The sequence below is a fragment of the Lingula anatina genome, chromosome 2 (assembly GCF_051362555.1).
Source record: "Lingula anatina isolate TDL-2025a chromosome 2, LinAna3.0, whole genome shotgun sequence".
NCBI classification, from domain to species: Eukaryota; Metazoa; Brachiopoda; class Lingulata; order Lingulida; family Lingulidae; genus Lingula; species Lingula anatina.
In genome coordinates, this window is record NC_141768.1 from 43,181,939 (window position 1) to 43,206,344 (window position 24,406).

A 24,406-nucleotide genomic window follows, 5' to 3' on the forward strand; every position below is an offset into this window, starting at 1 on the left:
TTACAAGGATTGGCAAAAACCAACAAGGGTTTAAGATAGCACAGAACAACAGCAGAAAATTTTAGCCACAACATGTAGCACAATCAAAATCTCTGCTGTCAGGGTTGCATATCGGGCTGTGAATTTTGGTGACGCAACTAACACAATGGTAGTGTAGTTGTGAAAAATGTATTTTGGGTTGCGACTCATACGTACAACTAACACAATCGAAATATTTGCAGGTAAAAGCAGTGAACGTGAACTCGATTTAGACCAGGAAACCTCAGGAGAGGGTGCTTGCAATATTATATAAAATATTCTTGGACACAGCCCATAAATCGAATTTCCTCTTAAATTGTCCACTGAGAGACTTTGATTCCAAACCCCCTGTATCTTCATCATTTCTTCTCAAAAATGCTGGCTGCTTCTAGTGACGGACAAAAATTGATTTTGAACCCATTTTGTAAAAGTGAGGAAACCAGAAACTTCACATACAAGATATTTTGAAGCTCTATTTCCAAAACACAAATTGACTAATTTAGCACTTCTAAACGAGTTCATCCTAGCAGCCTACCTGATACAAGAAAATGCTATATGTAATTAGGCAAGAACATCGACTAAATCGAAGACCTTAGCTTACATTTTTTAATCCCCAACACTGGGACAGGCCCAGGTCCAAGTGGTCTAGGCCGTGTAACAAAAACTCGTGCAGATTTTATCGTACTGACCTCGGTCTGGCAAGGGCCGCGGGCGACCAGGCTAAAGCCAGTCTGTCGAAGTGCGCAGGCGGAGCGGTCTTATACTACCAGTAGTGCATCTACTGAGGCAATGAAATGTTTCTTGGTTGAAGAGAAAAGAAGTCGTTGAACGGATCGTGGCGTTCGTGCAAGGTGACTGTGCATTAAGACAAGTGTTGAGTGGGCCGGATGTGTAGTATTTCCACGTCAAGCGTGACATATACTGTAACAGAGGGCTGTGAGTCACTGGAGCACCTGTCCCGGAGCCATGGGTACTTTACGGATTGCTGTGCTTTGTTTTACGTCGGTCATCGTGTTCGGACGTCACATGGCTGCTGGACAGCAAGGTAGGTGTCACCCTCTCTCTCTCTCTCTCTCTCTCTCTCTCTCTCTCTCTCAAACACACACAAACCGCACGCACACACATTCTTTCACAATTACAACTTAAAACGATCGAAGGAGGAATCCTGTGTTGACATGAAAAATATCCACTAACATTTTTGTCTGACAGTTATATCACAAGTGCTTCTTGATAAGGAGAGGTTTCATCGAGAAAGTTCAATTCAACTGAGGGGGGAAGAAAGAGTTTGATCCCAATATATTCTAAAAAACTCCCTGACATTATCTGAATATCGGTGCAGAACGTTTGAGCAAAATGATAAAATTAAATACAACGTCTGGCGTTTTCATAAAAAAAGGCAAATAAACTGACTCTTCACATGTGTCAGAAAAATTGGAGTGTTCTATTCGTTTTTTTCTCTTTCAAACGCTGCATGTTCAGACTAATGCAGTGTGGCGGTACATACTAAGTGAAAAACGCTTTAGCAGGAAAGGGGCCCCGACCCAGGGCAGCGACCTTAACCCGTCTAACCCGAGCAGAACACGGACTGAGATTAGAACATGTTCTCCCGCTGGGAAACCACAAAATAGGTCCTGCAATGCATTTATAAATCTGAGAGGCTATTTCCTATGGTATATTTCAGACATAAACATACAACAACAGACTAGTTATTGCTAATGCAACGATTGCTTACGTGATAACGGGGCACATATATGAATTGGAGGGCGGATGGTGGAGAGGGGTGCACTCCTTTATATCAACTGTATTATTGATGTCTTGTTTTCACGTTTGGACTGATACTCTAAATTTTAAATTGAAAAACGCAGTTATTGCCTATTGTTATTTTGCAAGTATACCTTCAGAAACAGCACATAAGAAAAGAAAAGTAAAAGAAAACAAAACAAAACAGAAAACAAAAGTTTTAACTTTCAAAGCGTGGTATTACTCTCCGTCCGTCAAATATTCGCCTTTGTTTTCCCCCGATAAAAAATACAGTGGCTATTTGTTTTAAGATGTAATGTGTCTTTGACTTGCGTCTTCGACTTCTCAAAGAGAAATTGAAAAGGAAATGTTTGACTTTAATGAGAAGTGACAGATTGTCCGACCAAAAATATATTCCGAGAAAACCAAAGAGATGATAACGAGGCTGACAAACCAACATCTAAGCTCAATTCGAAAAGTCCAGACGTTTTAATGTTGTCGTGGAGACGCTGGGTTGGAAAGGTCAGGTTAATCTGGATTTGATGAAAATCGGAAGTAACCCAGCTTGATTTTAGTGAACGTAGAACGGACCACCTAAATATTTGACTTTGTATATGTGCGTGAGAACTTTAATGTCGTAACATGTTTTTATCATAAATAAAAAAGTTCCTCTTAGGGGTGACCCTTAAAGGTATTTAAGATAAAAATCCCTTTCTTGAGATTCTTTTGCAAGAACATAATCTAACATAGTTTGTATGATGTTACTATAATAATATACAGGAGTGCAGGAAAGCCACTTAACTGTGAATATATACACAAACACACCGGTTTTGGGAGGGGACGAATTCTCAGACTAAACGTTTCTAATTGGTGAATAAATAATTAGAATTGTCTCAAATACATGTGTTAATATTTAGTTAAACCAGAGTGAGAATACCAAAAACGGTGGGAATGTTATCGTCTTTTAACAGAAGCAGGCTGCTTAGATTTGCCCAAATGGCTCTGTGACGTTAAGCACAAAGGGTGACACCTATGCCCTGAGGTTCAGATGTGGACAGTTCTGACTTCCAAGGCTTTTTCCAACGGCAATGACAGAAAAGAAAACCAGTGCCAGACTCTGAATATCAGGTTAGACAGCTACCGAGATGAAAAAGAAAATTTGAAATGTTCGCTTGCCTTGTTAATTCTGTAAACGGGATCTTTACCCTAAGTTTCAGAGATGATTTGAAAAAAATTCTCCACCAGTCTACGCTGACATAAACATACGACTAACGAAAATACAGGGAAATATAGACGATATTTCGATAGGACTTTGAAATTTGGACTGAATAAAACTAACTTCTTGACAACCACTTACATATTATCCAAGAAACGGTGAGCGATTGTAGGAAATACCCCGCGTATGGTTAATATAATGCAGCATATAACACTCAAAACACTTCCTATTGGCCGTAAAGAGTGTTCTTAAGTAAAAAAAAAAAAAAAAAAAAAAGAAAAAAAAAGAAGAAAAAAAGCGCAAGAGCGTTACTGTTTTGTCTGTGGTTTGCAGGCATTTTATGGCCTCCGTTGATTGAATGCAATTTTCATAAGGATCCATTCACCTCCAGACAGCGCCTCACCACTCATAACTCATTCCACACAATATTCCTGGCACTTACTGAGAAGGAATAATATTTTGGGTTCATATAGAGCACTGACAGCTGCGAGGTGGATGCAGAATCATTCCCACCCAGAATAAAACCGCGTCTTGATTTTCTTTGACAACTCAGTGGACAATGCCGACACTGAAAGATTTCGTGAGTCTTACAGTTCTGCAATTGCTCTGGTACCTGTTTATCGTAGTTTCAGCAGGACGACGGTCGTGTGAGGGAGGGCAATCCTCTGTAGATGGACAAGAGCCTTGCCAAGATGACAGCGTCCCCTTCCTTCCCGGTCCCCCGACCCTGGAAGCTGTGGCCAGATGGGGCCAGGTTTACCTACGATGTCATTACCCCGCAGCTAGGGCTGGTGATAGCAGCAACACAGCGCTGGTCAGATACGAGGTTGTGGTGACAGCGCTTAGGGGCTCCGCCCGAGCAGATTTGGCCAGAAAAATAACCCACGGAACTGAAGTGTTTTTGGATGATGTTCGGTTAGGTGACGAGGTGAGAAAAATCATTTAAACCTCAATAGGATAGGTTTTTTTTACACAAAAGCAATTTTTGTGGGCAGTAACTATTATATGATTAACCAATAAAATAAAGGTCTTTCAGCCATCGCGCTGCTTTACTATTTATCATATCACCTTTTTACTATACTAACGTTCAGTTTTGTTGATATTAAATTAACAGTGTTTTACATCATGATTTGACAGTGGCAATTAAAACAACAAATACTGCTCTTGTCAGATGTATGTTAAGTTTATTTGTAATGTTTGTCAGGAGACGTTCTATTGGGGAAAAACTAAGCAAGCACCAGCTGTTAACTGGCAAGTGGTGACTGGAGAGATAGAAAATCTGTTCCAATTAGTATTTGCACCAACAGTTGTTGCTTTTTTCTTGCTGTCGAAAAACATTTTGAACTATTTCTCTTCCTAGGCTACGTGTGAAGTGAGAACGTTCTATTCATCAGATCCAAACACCAAGAGCCCTCCAGTGAGGAGCTTACCCCTTCATCTTGGAGCAACGGTAATATAAATTGCCTAAAGGTAAAATGGGCATATTTTTTATACGGAACTGTGAAGAACGGAGTGATAAGATGCGGGCATATTTTTTTCCATAAGTTGAAAGTGACACAAGCTGACGAAAGCATCGAAATATACATGTATGTTATCATGCTGTTGCTCCCAACTGGGCCTCCAACGAAATCCAAAATTGATTAAGAGCATGTTGATAAACAATGATTGGACATGTGATTATGCTTTTGGGCTGTAGGGGAAATTATAGAAAACGTCTGGACCGTTATTTTTAATATTGTAGTTTCGGTTGAGTATTCGCTAGTTTAGAGATAAACTGCATCTAAACGTTTGCGGTGTCATTTTGTGCCTTTGCCTTTAAACCGTGTTCCCCTTCGTAGTTTCTTCGTCCAAATCGCGTTGACTCATCTTGTAGAGTAATTTACAGCTTCTTTTTAACACAGCTAGTCAACCTATTCCTGGAGGGTAGGGAGACTCGCTCACCCAGTTCACATCACAAATCTAACTTTCATTTTAACACCAAACAACAGCGTTAAATTAACTGACAAGAAAAGTGTTTGAGACTATGTCACAAGTCAGTTGCAATCATCGAAACTCGCAACAGATTAGACGGCTGCAATCAAGATCTTATGGTCTAGAGCAGAAAGTAACACAGATTAGAAATAATTGGCGGCGGGAACATTCCCTTTGGAAATGTGTGCAAGGGAAATCTTAAAGAAACATCTACAAATTTAATTTTGGTCATCTAGATCTCCGATGCCACGCACTGTTATTATTTTTCTCGTCAGACAAACACCCCAACTTTAAAGCTGAGAGAAGACGGACAATATCACAACATAACATACGAACTGACGTTGCCATTGGTTTGCGGTCAAAGTAAAGACGTCTGCAGTCTGAAGTTCGGGTTGAGAACTTTAGAATCTTTCCACAAACATGGTAAGATATTTTGCGCCTACTAAATGTTAAGGTAAAATTGTCTTCCAAAACTCAAAAATAAAAATGATTAACTTCAAATATGCACTTCAAGGGCACATTGTAGGTGAGATTCTGGGGTGTTGTTTTTCATCGTTTTCGATTTCTCCGTCTGAAAGTCAAGCGATGAAAAAGGCATTGCCTCTACACTATAATCCTGATCACATTTGGTAATAAATACAATTATCCGATTCGTTGCGTTTTAACTATGGATTTTTGACAGAATTGCGCGTCTATAAACTTGTCAGGTGGGTCTCATATTTCAGGTGACAGTGTTGGATCAGATATATTCCTTTCATCGTGTGTAATCGAATTTTCTGCGGAGCTCTGTCGTTTTGGGTCTTGCAAGCAGACGATCCAAGTGACGGCGGGAAATGACGGATTTGATGACGACGGGAGAGAAACGGAAATACACCTTGACTTACTGGAAGCCAATAATCTCCAATGGGAAGGATATGAGACGCCAAGAGTGAAGGTAACGGTGTATAAGTATTTCAGCATGGTTTGGTTTATCACTCTCTTGAAACAAATGGCGGCCTTTTCTAAAATAACGTGCTTTAATGATCTATCTTGCTATTCTCACTGAAATGACGTTGTTGCCCACTAAGCTAAAAAAAACCCAGTTAAACATGCGATAAAATAACCTTTTCCTGCAACACCTCCAATCTTATGCATATTTATAAAAAAATATGAAACTATTCACTTATCTTCAGGTGACAGTAAAAGACGTCCCTGCAGCCAGGTGCTATGTCTTTGGAGATCCCCACGTGATTACATTCGACGGGAGGTAAGGTAGGCTCTCCAGGGTAAATACAAATATGGTGGTGATTAACTGTGTGAATGACTTTGAATAGTTTATTTAGGATTAAATGTTACAAAAAGCTGGAAACAAGCGGGTGAAATCACAGGGTATTTCTTGCTAGTATAGGCTATACATTGGGGGGGGGGGGGGGGATTCAGAGGGTCAAGAAGAGGATGGGTAACTAGAAAGTGCACCTTAAACTTTTTTATCATCCAGCTTTTTAAAAAATAAATAATAAGTTTGAATATTTCCAATATATTTGAATATAAAGGAATGTATTTATTTATTGACTTTTAATTATTTTATTATATTATAATATATATACATCAAGAGGACAAAACAGTAGCACCATAAACAACCGACAATTGTTGGCGCGAGGAAGACTCCAATGTTTCAGTGGGTTTCTTTTTTAGGCAGTTTGACCTGTATAAGACTGGAACTTTCGTCCTGTATCAGAGCAAGAGAAGGCAGTTTGAGGTTTGTTGTCTTTCATATCTCTCATAACAAAGCTGCAACAGTCAAAGAGAAATATGCAACAGCTTGCACGACCAAGATGTTACAAACATTTAAAAGTGCAACTGCAACAGAAAACTTATATCGCTTTAAAATATTTGATGCTTTTACTTTTTGATTGTATGTGAATAATACTACTCTTATCAGTTGATATTTCTATACCCCAGGTAGACGTGCGAGCGTGGGCGTGTAGTGAGACACCCAACAGGGCAGCGTGCGCGTGCGGCATAGTGGCTCGAGAGGGACAGGACACTGTCGCAGTGGACATGTGTAACACCGTACCTGGGAGCTCTGGTCAACCCGACATTGACGTCAAAAGCGGAGCGCTCAGCGGGAACACTAAAATATTCAAAGCCAGAGATGGAAAGATTGTTACGGTAAGTTTGGTAGTTTTTTATTAGCAAATTGTTAGGTTTAGACGGAAAGGGGTGATATATTTACACTACGCTTCTTTCACGGACTTCTTTTATGGACAATATGTTATGATATGTCTTTTAAGATCTTAAAAGATTTGATGAAGGTAAATATTACAGTCTTTGAGAAATACTCCTTTACTTATTTTAACCCTTATTATAAAAAAAACCCACTGCCTCCATTTGCAATTGACAGTGAATCTCTCCCATGCAGAGATTATCTCTCTATCTTTTGATACAGGTTGCTTTTGGGTCTGGCTCTTTCGTCCGCATATACATAGAGAAGTGGGGCCTGTCCCTCGTGGTGCAAGCTCCCAGTGAAGACTGGAACTCCACCATGGGGTTATGCGGAACATTTGACGGCGATATCAGGAACGATTTTCACGACAGAACTGAGCAGGTTTTGGAGACCGGAAGTGAGCAAGAGAAGGCGTATGAGTTTTTGGAACGATGGAGGTAAGTCCTAGCGGTTACATTGCAGAATTCAACAGAAAAATGTGTAGGAAACTTTGAACTGTACTACGTGATCACTGAAGGGAGAACGTGTCTCTCTTTCGTCTCTTGTGCTTTAAAACGCTTTTAAGTGGCATTTAGATAGGCAATTTATTTGGTTATTTGGTTTGGTAATTACTATTAATTATACGGAAGTACCGTTTATGTATAAAGTGACAGACTGCTGCCTGATTATTTTTCTCTATTTAAGATTACTGCCAGGAGAGAGCTTATTTGATTATCAGGAATACAAACAACAGACAGTGTCTACCAAATCTGAGCGAACGTTCTGTGATTGCTCCAATTCACGTAAGCAATCTAATTTAAATGTAAAAGAAAACATAATAATTTCAAAGACAAATTGCAAGAGTAAAGAGTGGGCTCAGTTACCATTCATCATGTACCAGAAAGATGTAACGGCAGAGTACAGCAACAGCAATGCGTATGTCTCCGCCAGGAGAACGCGTTCGGCAGAGCTGGATGCTTATGAAAGGTTCCGTGCATATGTAGCGGCAAGAAGGGCAGCAGAATTAAGTAAGAAGGATGATAGTGAATTCAAAAGTGTTCCCACGTTGAGTACTACCAAAATTCCTCAGGTACAAAGTGTGCAGGAAGCAACAACATCCTCAACTGACCTATATAAACAAGCTCCGTCATCAGGAGCGAGACTGACAGGAACAACAACTTCCACAAAAATATTAACAACGTCATCTAAACCATCTCTAGTAACATCAACCCCATTGCCATTGCTTCAATCAACAACAGTCCAGATGGAACTGACTACAAGTCGCCGTTTTTCTCAAGTTCCAAGTAGAATTGTTGGCTTCACTTCACCCTCAGCACGTTCCAGACATGGCTATTTAAGAAATAAATGGGTAAATCGGGCACGAGTCTACAATATACGATATCCGGTTGAACGCACCACTATTTTGCCGACAACCAGGGAACAAAACGTGAAATCACGTGCCAAAGAAAATAAGCACCCAAATATAAAGAGTTTATCCTCCGATACAAAATCCGAGTATCAAAAAATTCGAAATCGCTGGCGACACTTACACGAACCCGTCTTCAAAAGACTTCGCCCTGAGACAATAGAACGACTAGAAAGCAGGCTGAGTGAGTTTAGCGATAAATCGTCTTATTTCTTCGCGGGAGATTTCTTGGATTTGGACACCCCACCATTAAATTTGAAATGGCCAACTGCGAGCGGTATCACCCACAATAGGGCTATATTTAAATGTTCTCAGGTTATTCTAAACACCTCAATTGCCAAAATTTGCGGAGAATATCTCCAAGAGAAAATCCGTGATACAATTGACAACTGCGTGAAAGACATTCAAGTGAAGGGAGACTACAAATGGGCTGTATATTCCATACCTTTGGTGGAGGCGCTGTGTGAAGAGGCAGTATGGAAGAGACGCCTCCAACTTTCTAAAAGTATTGGTTTTCCACCACCAAAAGTTCTTAGCGCTCTAAACTGCCCCCGTGGTTGCAGAGGTCGTGGGACTTGCGGAGACACGGGATGCCAGTGCGTGAAGGGGTTCAAGGGTACCGACTGCACAGCTGTGGCAGACCGAATGGATTTACGGACGTTTAATGGCGGACTCTGTGATACACGCGCGTCCAGTTGTGCAACGATCCAACTTATGTCGGATGAACCCATTTCAGAGGAGGGTGTTAAATGCTCTATGGACTCAGTAATGGTACGGGTGATTAGAGTTATTTAAAAATGATTGCTTGCACATTCTAACAGTAGATTTTAAATTAAAATGTTAGTGTCATGATGAGCTATATGAGCTATATAGAAGTATACATAAATGCAATTGATAAGTTCATGTGGACGACTGACATCTATTATATCAAATGTCGGTCAGAAATGCTGAATAGTTAAATGAACATTTTTAGACAACACTTAAATACGTCATGAAAATGTTAACCTGTATTCTTAAGATAGCGTGCAATGCCTACATTTTGTCAACTGATCTTTCCATAAATGTGATGGACATCGCTACCATTTTCTATAAAACAGCTTGGAGGAAAAACAAGGTTGGAATCAAGTGTCACTAAGATGGTGGTTCCAGTACAAACCGTGTCACCGTCCATTATTCAGTGCGATATACCGTCGATACCTTCGATTCCAAATGAGAATATGCAAGGGCCCAAACTATGGAGGATCAAAGTAAGAAAACATTCACTGCCATTGGTAACAGAAGTTAATAGTTAAATACATCGTTCATTGCTCAAAGATTCCCCAAACAAATTTTCTTGCATATGAAGAAATTTGCACTTTTTGGTGAAGGTGTGTCCGGCGAGTTCATGTGCGTTTTGATTCTGTTTAAAATGTTATTGTTCATGTATGTATTATTGTTATATCTTTTAAAGTTGGTGTCCCATGAAGGTGTAGAACTAAGTACACCAAGTGAAACCATCGTGTTCGATTCAGTGTGCTGGGACTGCAGTGGTTTCTCCAAGACGTGCGTCAAAAAGGTTCGTAGCTACCTATTCTTCAGATACTTACGTCGCAAGTTTTTTTTCTTTTGATATTGTTGGAATCGTTTATATTGTTAGAACTTCTTCAAATTACAGAGAAACGAAGATCACTCTTTCTTTATTAAAAAAGGGCACGTTCCCATCTTCTGTTTTCCTTTTTTGCATACTTATAACACCATTTAAGTTCAAACTGACTGTTATAAAACCACGCACTATGTCACATTGTGCATTATTTTTCAGAACAACACTTGTAATATAGATGGCGTATGTTTCGCAGCGGGCTCCTACCACCCAGCCGATAGGTGTCAGCAGTGTCAACCATCTTTATCAACGACAACCTGGTCATTGATCAGCGGTGACATAAAATTGATACTTTACCAATTTATCCTTAGTTTATCAAATTATTTGAATATCATTTGCCATATTTTATGCTGCATCAAATTGAACATCCATCATTGGATGAGAAATTATATCGTCCAACCAGCATTTTAGTGTTATAAACTTGCCATCTATCACCTTTCACCCTTAGGCATGCAAAAAGAAGATTTTAATAAAGCATGGTATCATACTTTCAGTAAATGAGCCACCATTCTCCACTAGACCACGAAAAAAGTTTTCGGCGATTGCTGGCGAGCAATTCAACTACCAAATCGTTGCCGCGGACCCCGAGGGCTCCCAGCTGACATTCTTTAGCCCATATCGAGACCTGGTTGTGACGTCAGAGGGTAGGATCACCTGGAAGGCCGCTTCCAACTCCTTGGACGGCTCACCCAGTGTGTCTACATTTAAGATACTGATATCTGACGAATGTGACGCAACTTCAACTTTTGTTTTTGATGCAAGTATATTTAACATCTGGCCACAGAAAATTGGGTTATCCCCTTGTAATAGCTTTATTTGATTAGAGAAGTTAAATAAATGTTTAATTGCCTCATTTAAATTTAAAGCTGACAGTCTGTGACACTCTTGTTTGCGTTAAATCGTGTTTATACCTGAATGTGGTAAACTCGTTCTCCAGCTAAAAAATAATTATCTCCATCAAGTTATGTCATGACCCTATTACTTTTTTTGCATAATTACTCAAGGAACACTGGTTCGTATTTTTCCAGGTTACAGTGTATAAATGTAAATGCCAGGGTACAGGAACGTGTGTCATAAACCAGGCTTTGGTAGGGAAAGAGGATGACCCGGTGATTTGTGTGTGCAGGGGTGGTTTCACAGGTAATGCATGATGTCTGTCTGAATATGTGTTTATGTATCTGTTGCTCTGTCTGCTCAAATGAAAGGGAAGAAATATATGTGCTAGACCAGGTTGCAGTATGTTAAGCTTACGATCGGTAGACAGTGTATCTGCAGTGAAATTGTATTATCAGAGTAAGCTCCCTGTCGCCAGATGGCTGAATATTTGTGACGTCATAATGATATTAAGATGATTGATATTTTAAAGAAGATATAATCTTTCCGATGCACTACAACAAACATATTTTATCATGAGTGTATTCTTGATATTATGTATTTTAAATCCATGTTAGCATTTCGGCCTACCTTATCCCCGCATACACACCCAGAAATACACTTTGATATCGAAAATTATTACTCACATAATTCTTTATTGAAATAAAATACAAGCAATTTTTACTCTTGTCACATTACAGGCAAACATTGCCAGACACGACTGAACGCGTGTAGCTCATCCCCATGCGTTCGGGGCAGATGTATAGCTACTGCAGACGGGTATGGGTGTATTTGTAGGAATGGATTTACAGGTAAGACATCTTTTCAGAAATAAAACCCAAGCACCAAGACGCCACCATGTCTGATGGTCATAGTTTCCCAGGTTTTATTGAACAAAAAGCGGACTGTTGTTAATTTTGACAGAGGAATGAAACATTGTCAGAATTGATTATGCTAAAATCCGTTTTGAAAAAGAAAAACACCAACCACTCCTTTTTTCAAGGTGACCAAAAGGTGTATCTGGATCTATGAAAAGGTGTTTTGACCAATTAAAGCAAGTTCCAAGAAGATCAACAGACACGGCTCTATTAAATGTAATTACACAACTTTACTGACAATATTTCTCTTCCAGTCTTAAAGGTTGTATTGTTTTTATTATAATGGTCAAAACTGCATGCTTATCACACTGAGTACAATATGCCGATTTCCAGGTCGACTATGTGACAAAGAGATAGATATCTGTCATCCTAACCCTTGTTACCCTGGGGTGAAGTGCACCGCAGCCAGGGGGTGGTATGTGTGTGGGCCCTGTCCTGAAGGGACTGTCGGGAACGGGCGTCATTGCACAGGTATGTGTTCGATTTCACTGCTAAATGGGAACTCAAAGTTTTATTTTGTGTCAATCCATTGCAGATTTCATTCATCATCAAACTGCCTTTACTGTGTCGAGGTTTGATATCTTCACCTTCCTTTATTGTATACAGAATGGAATGCCGATTAGATTAAACAATTTTACAGGCCAAATATAGACCCCACTGGCAAGAATTAATAAATCGGTTCCTTAATCAACAACGAAACCTGTTCCCAATAGGATTGTCTACCACTGCTGTTGAATAATAGAATTGTTTATTGCGTTGGATTTAATATAGCAATACATCCTTTTTAATGTTGTTTCTAGTAATCTAATATCATCTGACATCAGACCATGACATTAAAGATAACAACTTTGAAAAGAGATAGTTTATTAGGTTTCTTAAACGCTATAGTCTAGCTATATGTGTAAGAATATTTATAAAAATTGAATACTCTTAATGCAATCACAATATGTATCGTTTTTTAAATTTCAGTTCTTAAATGATAAAATGTTATCTGTGCCATTTTAGTTGCGCCTGGGTGTGCAGCCAGGCCGTGTTTTCCTGGTGTCACGTGTCGTGACGTGAACACAACACGTGGACAATTTGAATGTGGACCGTGTCCCTATGGTTACCGCGGCAATGGAATCACGTGTGTCCCACCTCCTCGTGACAGCACACAACCAGCTGCAGAGAAGCGTAAGCTAATTCAAAAGTCCAAATGTCTTATCTAATTGCAAATCTTTCTAAAAGTTTGTATTTATTTGCACGATTGTATAATGGTATTTTAAAGTAGTTTTTAACCTTGTTGACCGCAAAATGCTTTCTGCATGCGGTCCTATTTATTTATATATGGGTAGCACACTATGTCATGCTCGACTAATGTTACAATTTGAATAAGTCCCGCTGATATAGGTGTAAATAATTTCAGCGCGTTTGTATAAATTGCATTCGATTAGTAAACCCATTCTTGTCTTTATAGCTGTCTGTCGATCCTGCCCCGGTAACAGACAGTGCAATGAAGACGGCAGCTGCCAGTGCACGCCGGGATACACGGGATCAAGATGCCATATTGGTAACAATTAAGACAAAGAGAGGTTCAGAGTACAGCAGCTCGAACGGCACATCGCGTGACATAAGTCTTGGAGAAACGCCCACGTGATTAAATATCGATTATGTATCGAAATATCGCCCTCGCGAGATTCGGAAAATTAGTTCATAGTATGTGTGGACTTGATAGACAAACAAATTAGTGGTTATTCGTGACAGCTGAGGTTAAATATAAATTTATGAAGGAAAATGCGTATTGATTTTGTTAATGAAACGCAATTAGCAGCCTAGAATAGAACGTCTGAAAAATGTTTGCGTAGAAAATATTTACATGCAGGAGAGGCCACAATGTTATAAAGCTTTTAGAGTAATTCTATTATGCTACTTTACAAAATCTTTTTCTGGCGTGTCTGATATCGGCTCTAAAACGTTTATTATGCCCATGTGGCATTATTATACACGTTGTTTCATACAATCAAGAAAACATTATAAATAGAATTACATGGTGCCATTTGCAGTGATACACGTAACGCAATTTTCATCAATTTTAATTCCAGCCCGCTGCAATCCCAGTTGCCTTAACCGTGGTTTCTGCGTTCGTCCCAATGTTTGCCAATGTAAGCCCGGATACAGAGGAGAACGCTGTGAGGAAGGTAGGGCAAAGGTACCCTCTACCAGGGCGGCAGATTTTGTTATATTCACTTTTTTCTGACGCAGTTCAGAAAAGTCCTATCATTTAACCAGATACAATTCTGTGAATACCTAGTGAAAAATTAATCTTTGGCCCTGTTAGAGGGTAGGGCAAAGGCATACACAACTGATGCGTGTCCGCTTAATAGCTTGGGTGGGAGTTTTTTTTTTTTCATTGGAAGAGTAGAAGCAATTTTGTGGGGCGATGTTGAAACATAGCAATGTGGGAGAAGGGACATCGTTTACACCGTCGAATGTAAAAAAGTTACAATAACATAACATAAAATCCCTCTTAAAAGATTATCTTTAAAATGCTGTCATCTTCTGTGAAATTATATCACTTTTTTAGATATTCCACATAATGTCGAAAATTAAAACAAAACAATCGAATATTTATTTACTTTTGAAACGAAGAATCAGCAAAATATAAACGGATAACTGAATAACTGGATAACTGAACTGAATAACAGTTTTTTACAACAGTGTTTTGATAAAACTGATACTCGTATTACAACTGTAAGTTTTTTGTATTTCACAACTTGACATTATGCAACCGGCTTGAAGACAATGAAAAGACGCCAGTGCTTGGGCGGTGCAAGATGTTGGGCATCAACTTGATTCATCAATTATTCTGTCTATCTTAAACAAGCCTTTCGTTCTCTAAATCTGTTTGTATGAATTGGGTGAGATATCCAGAAAAAATATGTATAAATGAGGACTGTAAATTCTTTCTGCAACGTACAATTATTTTAATATTAAATATATTATTAAACACACAGTTGATATTACAGTCAAAAGGTATAATAATGTTAATCTTATATGTCTGTCAGGATGAGAAGCTGCAGTTCACCAGACCATTCAACACCAAGCCATACTATGTTATCTTTCAAAAGACTATTCTTTTATGCTGGAAATTAATAGCTAGTTTATAACCCTCAGTTGACTTTTAAGAACAGTTGACATTAAACTGTTCATTCTTTCTGACCATTTCTAACATTTAAATTTGGCTTGGTCACAAAGGCTAACAGTCGATGTGAACCTGTTTTCAATGTTCGATTGCCGTGAATTATTTCATTACGTAAATTTGTAGACAAATGCGTAATCACACGGGTGGTTAAATAACGGAATGTGTTGGTTCAAATTTAGCTAAACTTAAACATTATTATTCATCTTTTTGTTTAATATATTACTTCATGTTTTGTTGTCATCAAATTTAGCCATATGTGAAAGACCATGTGGACATAATGGCCGCTGTATTGCACCCAATTTGTGCTCATGTCCTTATGGATATGTGGGACCACAGTGTGAAAAAAGTAAGTGTTGAAAGTTTTGACTTATTAATTTGATTTATTTATTGCCACAGAGACAGGACAAGCGTGCATGCACGCGCGTGGCATTGGCGACTGTAATACTACGTCATCGGTTTTCAGTGAATTAATATTCTTACATGTAAGTCTTGTATAATGTTTATTTACTTGTACTTCCTTGTACTGACATTTAAGCATATTTCCACACAGTTTTACTTTCAGATATCTGCAAAAAAACTGTAGAGTTTATTTCTTTTGAAAGTGGCTTAGATGCATTCAATTTTGTTAGTTTTTATCCACAATTCTCTTTGTTTCAGTGATTTGCAAGATTCCGTGTCACAACGGCGCCTTGTGTATCCACCCAAATAGATGTCTCTGTCGTAGCGGATACACAGGACGCTCCTGCCTGACACCAGTCTGTGACCCCGGATGTCAGAACGGAGGCGTATGTGTCCGACCAAACGTCTGCTCCTGTCCCCATATGTATTTTGGGGAACGTTGCGAAAGGGGTAGGTTTGAGGAACCTTTACCTAGGCATTTGTAGAACATTTCTGATTCATGAAAATGTCCCAGGGGAATGCACTATAAAACAACCCGTGAAATTTGCTTGACGAGTAAACGAAGATATATTCCCTCCAAATAACTTATTCGTTGTGTGTTATTGGATGTCGCAACATTCCATTTGAATCTTATTACTAGAATTCCCACAAAAACAAATTGAAAATGCTTAGTAAATTTTGACATTTTGTGAGGTAAAGTTTCCAATTTAATTGTGTCTGTTTGAACTGGACGGCTACGGTTCACTGTCAAAAGGCCACAGACGACCTATAGACCTCCATTTCTATTTTACACAGATTATTGGCGCCATATATTCAGACACATCGCTAGACAAAAATTCAATTTGACCTTCACGACGCCAACATCAAACGCATTGGTATTCAATTTGCAACTAGCAACCCAATAAACCATGATCTTGTCACCTAAAGAATTCCAGGCAGACCCATACAAACCTGATGATAGTCAATCAATAAAATAATTCTTGACAGCATTACACAAGTTATGCTCATAAATCACTGTCAGTGAAACAAATTTCTGACAATTTTTTACAAATAGCCTGCCATTGCGCTTATTACTTGGAACTTTGTCCTGCAAACTTTTACAAAAGTGTTTCTTAATGCACAGCACACCAAAATGAAAACTTGGACACTTCGTTTTCTCTTGCAGCGCATTGCGCCCCGTCTTGTCTCAATGGTGGACGCTGTCTAAGACGTAACCAATGCGCATGCCCCCCAGGATGGGCGGGGTCACGGTGCCAAATTCGTGAGTTGAAACATATTATGATTCATTAATTATAATATGTTAATTATTATACAATAATAATAAATAAGCTGTACTCTGAGAATGCTTGATAACAATGTTGATATAAACAATTGTTTAATTTCAGTGAAGTATTTCTTTTTTGTGCTAAACGACATCTTTAGGGTGTTGAGGCGGGAGGGGGCAGTTTCTGTCTTTTTTTTTTTAATTTACCGACATACCTGTCGTTTCCAGCACTATGTGAGCCGCGCTGCCTACACGGGGGACGCTGTGTTTATGCTAACATGTGTTCGTGTCCAACCGGATGGGAGGGACCCGGTTGTAAACAAGGCAAGTTTAATCGTGAATTAAGGAATTTTATGGTCCTTATTTTTCAATGGTTTTTAAACTACACATGTTGAATATCGAAAGCCATAAGCTTATGCGAGAAAAGAAACCTTCGAGGTCAAAGATAAATGTCAACGGTAATGGGTGTCATTAATTACGAATACACTCAGGTCAGATTTTTTTTCGGATATTACCAAAGTATATTAATTCCTCAACACTGTACATTACTATTGCAGCTAAATGTCTAATTCCTTGTGAACATGGCGGTGTGTGTGTAAGACCGAACGTGTGTCAGTGTACGTACCAGTACGAGGGTCCATACTGTCACAGGCGTAAGTAAGGCGTTAAGTCACAGTTTCATATATTACCTTCATGTCACTGTCAAATTATCACAGTTTCTTACCTTTGTTAGATCCAAAGTGTCATAATGACAAACTATCATTGTGTCGAACTCTCATATTGTTATACTGTCATTGTGTCACTCTCTCATATTGTTATACTGTCATTGTGTCACATTCTCATATTGGTATACTGTCAATGTGCCACATTCTCATTGTTATACTGTCATTGTGTCCGACTCTCATATTGTTATACTGTCATTGTTCCACACTCTCATATTGTTATACTGTCATTGTGCCACACTCTCATATTGTTATACTGTCATTGTGCCACACTCTCATATTGTTATACTGTCATTGTGCCACACTCTCATATCGTAATACTGCCATTGTGCCACACTCTCATATTGTTATTCTGTCATTGTGCCACACTCTCATATAGTTATATTGTCATTGAGCCACACTTTCATATTGTCACTGTACCATAACCTTGTTATCAAATTGCTAAACGCATATTGTCACACTGGCAGAGTATCATTGTCTAAATGTCATGCTGTCACAGTGACATATTGTCACTGTCAAGTGTTCACATTGTAACATGGCTATGTCCTACACATCATTACACTGTCAAACTGTTTCACTGGTATATTTAAAGAAAATTTAAACTCGTCATATTTCCATGTCAATTGTTTTAATGTCATACAGTTATTGTGTGATATTAGCATCTCGCCATATGATTGAACGCTGTAGTACTTGCACACTTACTTGTTGTATCAACCCTTATATTTTTGTGATATCAACGATATCCATGTTAAGTTGTTGTCATTATGCCACACTGATGTATAACTGTTGTCAGTGTGGTTTATTGCCTATTATGATAATTGTCAAGAATTTAAGGTACTTTAATTGTAACATAGACGTAACATGAGATAGATTATTGAGGTTAACAGGGCCTGCAACCGTTTTTCTACAAGTGAATTATTGAAAATTACTGAATAGAAATGTCTTATCTTTGTTGACACACCACAAACAAAGCTTATTACCCGCCAGCCTGTTAACTGTTGACCTATTCACTTTATCCGTTATTGTAGATCAAAAGTGAACTCCGATCAATGATACAAGTTTCCGTGCACCATTTATCAGGGTAATTTACGTCTCAGACCTCACGTTCCAATTCATTTGGGACGAAAGTATGGTTAAATTTAGCTAAGTGGCTGTTTAATTTTCACTTTGCACTCGAGGCAAAAATTAGTTTAAGCGTCACAGCGAAAACTTTTACAAAATTGTGTGTGCGTGTGTAGGGGGGGGGGGGGGGGGTGAACAGTAGAGGCATTGAAAGGTTTATAATAATAATTGTTCACCTTGGTTCAATCGGGAAAAACAACTCGAAAGAATTACTTTGGATTTTACCCAGAAGATTGATGGCACTTGGAATATATATCAGCACCAGGCATCGGATAATCACAGCATACAATCCCACAGCTCTTTATCTTGAATGATTGAATACATGAAAACAATTCACACCACGAAGAATTTACCATAAGGACTCATTTTCTTGAATTTGGTACATATACATTTGCCTCTGTTTAGGATGCATCCAATTTCTTTGCCAACCTGCCACCCACCATGCTAAAAAGGGCCAATGATAGATTATTTATGTCGTCATTCATTTTCTGTCTTCAGGATACTTAGTCCAGACATAAAGAAATGGCAGTCATGAAGACGCATAATGCTATTCCTATGTGTCTCTTGGCAATTTAAACTCTCAGATTTCAATAGCAATTTGATGTGGCTATAACCTTAATACTAACTGGTGACAACCACGATGAGAACTCTGTATTTGATGTGTATTAATCTGTTGTTTTCATATTTGTGCTTTCAGCACACTGCTGGAACCGTTGTATGTATGGCGGCAGATGTACGGCTCCAGGAACTTGTACATGCAGTCCCGGGTTCAAAGGTCACACGTGCGCCATTCCAGTTGGAACGTAATGGACAGCATCACAGATAGGACTGAATGCAATTAGTTCACAAGTACACTATTTTTGAGACAAAAGCATTGAATACAACCATATTGACAATCTATTAAATTTCTGTATGAATTGGATCTCATAGCACGATATGAACTCCTTCGGAATAGCTGGTTTTCACTTCTTGAAGTAAAATGTCATTGACATCACTGTTTCTTATGTATTCTTTTTCTTCCTATTTACTACCTTAGAAAGTCATTGTTAAATGCTGTACTTCATGTAAAAGTGGATAGAATCTTATATGTATAGTTTTTCTCTGAGATAATCGTTGATATACAATGTACCTCTCATGAACTGAAGTGAAGAACACATTATAGAGGCGGCACACATAATAACAAATTTCTTTAAAAAACGAAATATTTTTAATTTTAAGGTGCATTAATGACACAGTAACGTAAGCCGATGATATCCTGTTGATTTAAAGTTGCGTTGATTAGAGTCACTTATCCACTTAACATGAGACTCGTGTTATAAGTTGACTCTACTTTTGTACCCCTGTACCAATAATTTGTTGGTTTGTATTTTTACACGAGTTTTCTTGCTTCATTTACAGACTGTTTCAACACTGCCATAATACCTCTTGTCGTTTTTTTCCTATACATTATTGATCTTTAATGTTAGAGTGTCCCATGTGAAAAAAGGTAATTTTATGTAACAAAGTGTATTTAATTTGGTAATGTGTTTGTATTGGGTAAATTGATTTTTTAGTCTGAGGAGCTTGATTTGGATTGCAACAGTTTGCAGTTTTACGTCCTCGTGACACGGTTGAATGTTTTTGCATTTTGCATCACCAGGGCCCAGTTTTATAAAGGACGTTTAGCACTAACCAGTGGATAAGCCTAACCAGTGGATAAATTCCCCTAACACCCATTAACTAAAAGATGGTTAAAATGTGTTTTATATACAGTCCTCTGACGGAAAACAGCCAATTAGTTAACTGGCCAGTGTTTAACTGGATTAAATAATTATTTAAAGGTCAGTTTACTAACAGACTATTTAGTTCTGGTTAGAGTTAAACACTGGTTAGTGCTAAACGTCCTTTATAAAACTGGGCCCAGCATTACAAACTTTTCTTTATTCTAATGGAAGGTGTCTCCCAGAACGCTTCTAGAGCGAGGAGTCGACGTCCTTAAGGACAAACTCCTACATTTCCGTTCCACCAAGGTTGCCCCTCGATACATGCAGTTAGCGTCCTCGTCATTCCATCTCAATTAGCAATCAGCAATTCTTCTTAAACACAAGATTTATTGGTCTTTGGGGACACATGAAGTTGCAGGTGAATATCTTAATGGCGTGACACAGTGTAAGAAAAATATCCATTTAACTATTTAGAACTGCACCTGATGCTATCCAGTGACCATTCAGACGAAGTAAGGCAAAGACATCAGGTAGGTTCCACGATGTAGCATAGAGGAATCATGGGTGTTTCGCTTAAGATTCAAACTGAAGTATCAGGTACGTCTCATACGATGTGTTACGAAGGATTTAACAACACATCCTGGTTAAGATTACTTTTCCATTGACATCCAGGTCCATTTCATAATGTGTACTACGTGTGCATTTGGCTCCCGTAAGGTACGTATTAAACTCGCAGGCGCCTGACCCATATTCCGTCCTGTCCCGTCTGAAAGTTAAAGGTATTCTATCCAGGATTTTCCTGCCAAATCGGATTTTTCTTGAGAAAAAGAATTTTCCAGTCTCTTAAGAATCATTGCTCAACATGTTCCGCACATTTGATCTTTTGGTATGCCATTTTTAATTTTAATTTAATACTAAATGTCTGGCAAGACATTTCGACTACTTTGTTTCCCTGATATCTCAGCAAAAAAGATAGACACCAGATACTTTTATTTGAGAGGTTTTATCGTTTTTTTAGGTTTGAATTTTAAAGTAGCTTTGCAGGATGTGCAGGCATAGAAAATATGAATTCGGGATATTCCAAACATGTATGGTATACGTTCAAGCCCATCTGTTTTGCTGCAGACAAAAGACACGCCAGCTGTTTTGGCGTTAAATATCGATTTTGTTTTAAAATATGTTCCATGTCTTTTCAAGTGACAGGAATTCGTGATGGGAATATCAAGACAAAAGAAATATTGAAATGGTACGAAAGCCTACTTCTTCATAAGTATAGGTTGGGGGATGGGAGATAGGAGAGGCACCCATGCAATCGGGCATATTAACAATGACCCTAGAATACCCAACCGTTTAACAATGTGATAATAGATGTAAATCTTTAGGGTAAAATTTTAATTAACTTGATGGACTTTTGCTGTTTGGTTGCCTGGCTAGGATTTGGTATTCCCTATCATACAAAATTAGCCGTTTTTTTCACACTCTGTTAACTCAGCATACTTGTAGATTTACGAATCAATTTTTGGGTTGCAATGCAAAAAGTCCTTTTTGGAGAAGTGCTGGACAGTTCCTTGTTACTTTGGAGATGTCATGAGTCGGGTTAGATACCATGCATTCTTTGAGAATTATTTATATCTCATTATTGGAGTTTGATTCTGTTTCTTACAAAGTGTCTTAGGTATGATTTAGAATAAGAATAAGAGTGGTCATGTCATTTAATCATTATTGAATATTTTACAAATCCTATTGAAGGGCACTATATAAAACTTTGGGTAGGTGGATGGATGGAAGGATGAACGGATGAATGACTAGATGGTAAACCTGATAATGTTATTGTCAATGAACAGCAATGTTGCCAATATGGCTGGCTCCTTTGAGAACGCAATTGGCGTAAATGTCGTCTTGTTCACTAGTGAACCGCTCCTCATTAACACCCTGCACTTTTAATCGTCTGAGTGAGATTGATCATTATAAGGAAACATATTGGAATTTGGGTGCCAGACTAATCCCCAGATGGCGGAATTGTGTTAGTAACAATTGACTTGGGCGCTAGGCGGAGCACAGTGTCAGTGTTGACAAGCTAGGATTTGGGTGCTATGCAATTTAACCGAACTCGTATTAAATGAAAATTGTTGATCTAGATAAAGGCGTTTTGTTATTCTTGTATTCTTTTAAACTATCTTGTTGGTATTCTGGAATAAATTTTGTTCAATTTTGTAGTTCCTGTAAGTGGCATAAATAGCAAAATGGCATTTTTTGCTGTGGAAGTTTAATGATGACCGTTCTCATAAAAACGTTTTATTTATTTATTTATTTTTGGAGGGGAGAGGGCGAGCTAACCACCAGATGGTTTAGCAAAATGAGAAAAAAGTTGCAAAGTTCCCTAATAAAGATTCCATCCAATCTTTAACTCTTTCCGTTGATGGATACACTGGGTGTCCTAAACATCCATCCTGTATTACCAATGAGAGTTGGCCTTTTGAGCTACAACATATTGGCACGAATATTTTATGTCGACAATTATATACGAATCGTTAGCTGTTGGCAAAAAATCCAGAAAACAAAACTCATGTTGTTACAACAGAATGGCAAAGACCTCAGAAGTACATTAATCTTATTTGGGATCTACCACCAGAGAGCAGAATCGAACCAAAAGGCGATATCTCTTACTTTGTTATCCATTTTCATTTTAAAAAAGACAAGCAAGCGCTAGCGTGCAGTTCATCTAATGGCCACCGTAGGTAGGCGGGACTTAATAATAAGCAGATACCCAAGAGCAGGGAGTTTGACCGGGCTTGACCGGTGTATTCCTTGAAAACTTTCGTGCAGACTTTCGCCAGTCGGCTGTTACGTTCAGTAGACTATATCCGTTTAAGTAAGCGGCCAGTTAAATTAATTGATATATGGTATGATTAACTGAGATGAAAAATAAATAGATAAATAAGTATATAAAGAAATAAACAAATAAGAATGTTAGTACATTCTGCGTGTCCAACTCTACTCATGGTGGTTAGAAAAAAACAAAAATGATAAAATCAAAGGCATACTTCTGGAAAATTATATGTACGTAAATTGCAGTATACCGACTTTGGTCTTTGTAAGGGGTGCTACATTAAATTATGTTGAACAATTAAAATGTCCAAAAAACAAGCATACTTTCTTTGCTCTATGTTTTTTTTCGGAAAACAGCATAGAACAAATTATTGTACCTAGGCAGCTTGCTTTGCTGTTGCTTCATTGCAACTTTCCATTCCCCGCAGACCCCTTCCAACTGATTAAAAAGCTGTCTAATTTGACTCCAGTATATATTAAATTTGTGGAGTTGAATGCATGTAATATTATTTTTCTGTATTTAATGATGGAAACAGGCGAACATAAAGACAGACAGACAGACAGATAGACAGCCACACAGTTGCTTTGTATTGATTGGCAGCAGAAGATACCTACCTACAAAAAACTCTAATCTTTTTTTCGAAAGACAAAGCGAAAAGGGCTATCTTAAAAGCATCTAGTATAACTTCACTGCTTATTTAATTAAGACTTTGTTTTAACTTCCCTTTGGTATCTGGATGCTTAAAAGCCATGCCCCAGTCGTATACTAACATTACATTTTGTAGCTAACCCATGGTGACAGTTGCACCAGGTTTTATTCACACAAGCCACCATGTAACACAAAAGGAGACAATTATTTTAAAGAAATGGGCCAAGTCAAAGCAAGATGCTGTCCCCTTTTCTTGGAAAAGAATGTAGTTCTGCAACCACTCACATATCAACAGCTAAAGCAACGAGGCCGCCGCTAATTTATACACGTAAGCACGTAACAATAACTGTAGAGAAACTATATGACCATAATGTCATAACGACATACTGTCACATGTATAAAACTGTTCTGATTAAAAAATCTTACACCATTTTATCTTTTCCTTTAATGTAAGTAGCAAGATTTTTGTACATTTTTTTGTCTGTTTGGTTTTTTTTTTTTTCTCCAGTCAGTCTAGTCTTTTTACAGTGTCGCGTCTGTCATTAAAAACAAGGTATTGGGCGTTCAAGACTATTGACTCATTCGGCCTTA

General features: G+C 38.4%; 1 protein-coding gene across 1 annotated transcript; it reads left to right on the plus strand.

Moving 5' to 3' along the window:
* The first annotated feature begins 598 nt into the window (after positions 1-598).
* LOC106165796 (von Willebrand factor D and EGF domain-containing protein) lies at positions 599-19,625 on the plus strand. Its single transcript, XM_087004069.1, has 26 exons — positions 599-1,063; positions 3,601-3,902; positions 4,335-4,424; positions 5,221-5,368; positions 5,671-5,879; positions 6,118-6,191; positions 6,620-6,683; positions 6,887-7,096; positions 7,374-7,588; positions 7,836-9,327; positions 9,654-9,803; positions 10,007-10,111; positions 10,355-10,469; positions 10,690-10,952; positions 11,224-11,335; positions 11,770-11,880; positions 12,280-12,417; positions 12,952-13,119; positions 13,403-13,495; positions 14,028-14,123; positions 15,378-15,473; positions 15,785-15,976; positions 16,692-16,787; positions 17,019-17,114; positions 17,348-17,443; positions 19,332-19,625. The coding sequence occupies exons 1-26, from the start codon at positions 985-987 to the stop codon at positions 19,439-19,441; spliced, it is 4,920 nt and encodes a 1,639-aa protein (XP_086860195.1). The 5' UTR covers positions 599-984; the 3' UTR covers positions 19,442-19,625.
* Positions 19,626-24,406: the final 4,781 nt, after the last annotated feature.

Coding starts and splice junctions, on each gene's coding strand:
- LOC106165796 (XM_087004069.1), top strand. CDS start 985: ATGGGTACTTTACGGATTGCTGTGCTTTGTTTTACGTCGGTCATCGTG. Junction 4,425..5,220: donor CCCTTCATCTTGGAGCAACG/GTAATATAAATT, acceptor TTTTCTCGTCAG/ACAAACACCCCAACTTTAAA. Junction 7,097..7,373: donor GAGATGGAAAGATTGTTACG/GTAAGTTTGGTA, acceptor CTTTTGATACAG/GTTGCTTTTGGGTCTGGCTC.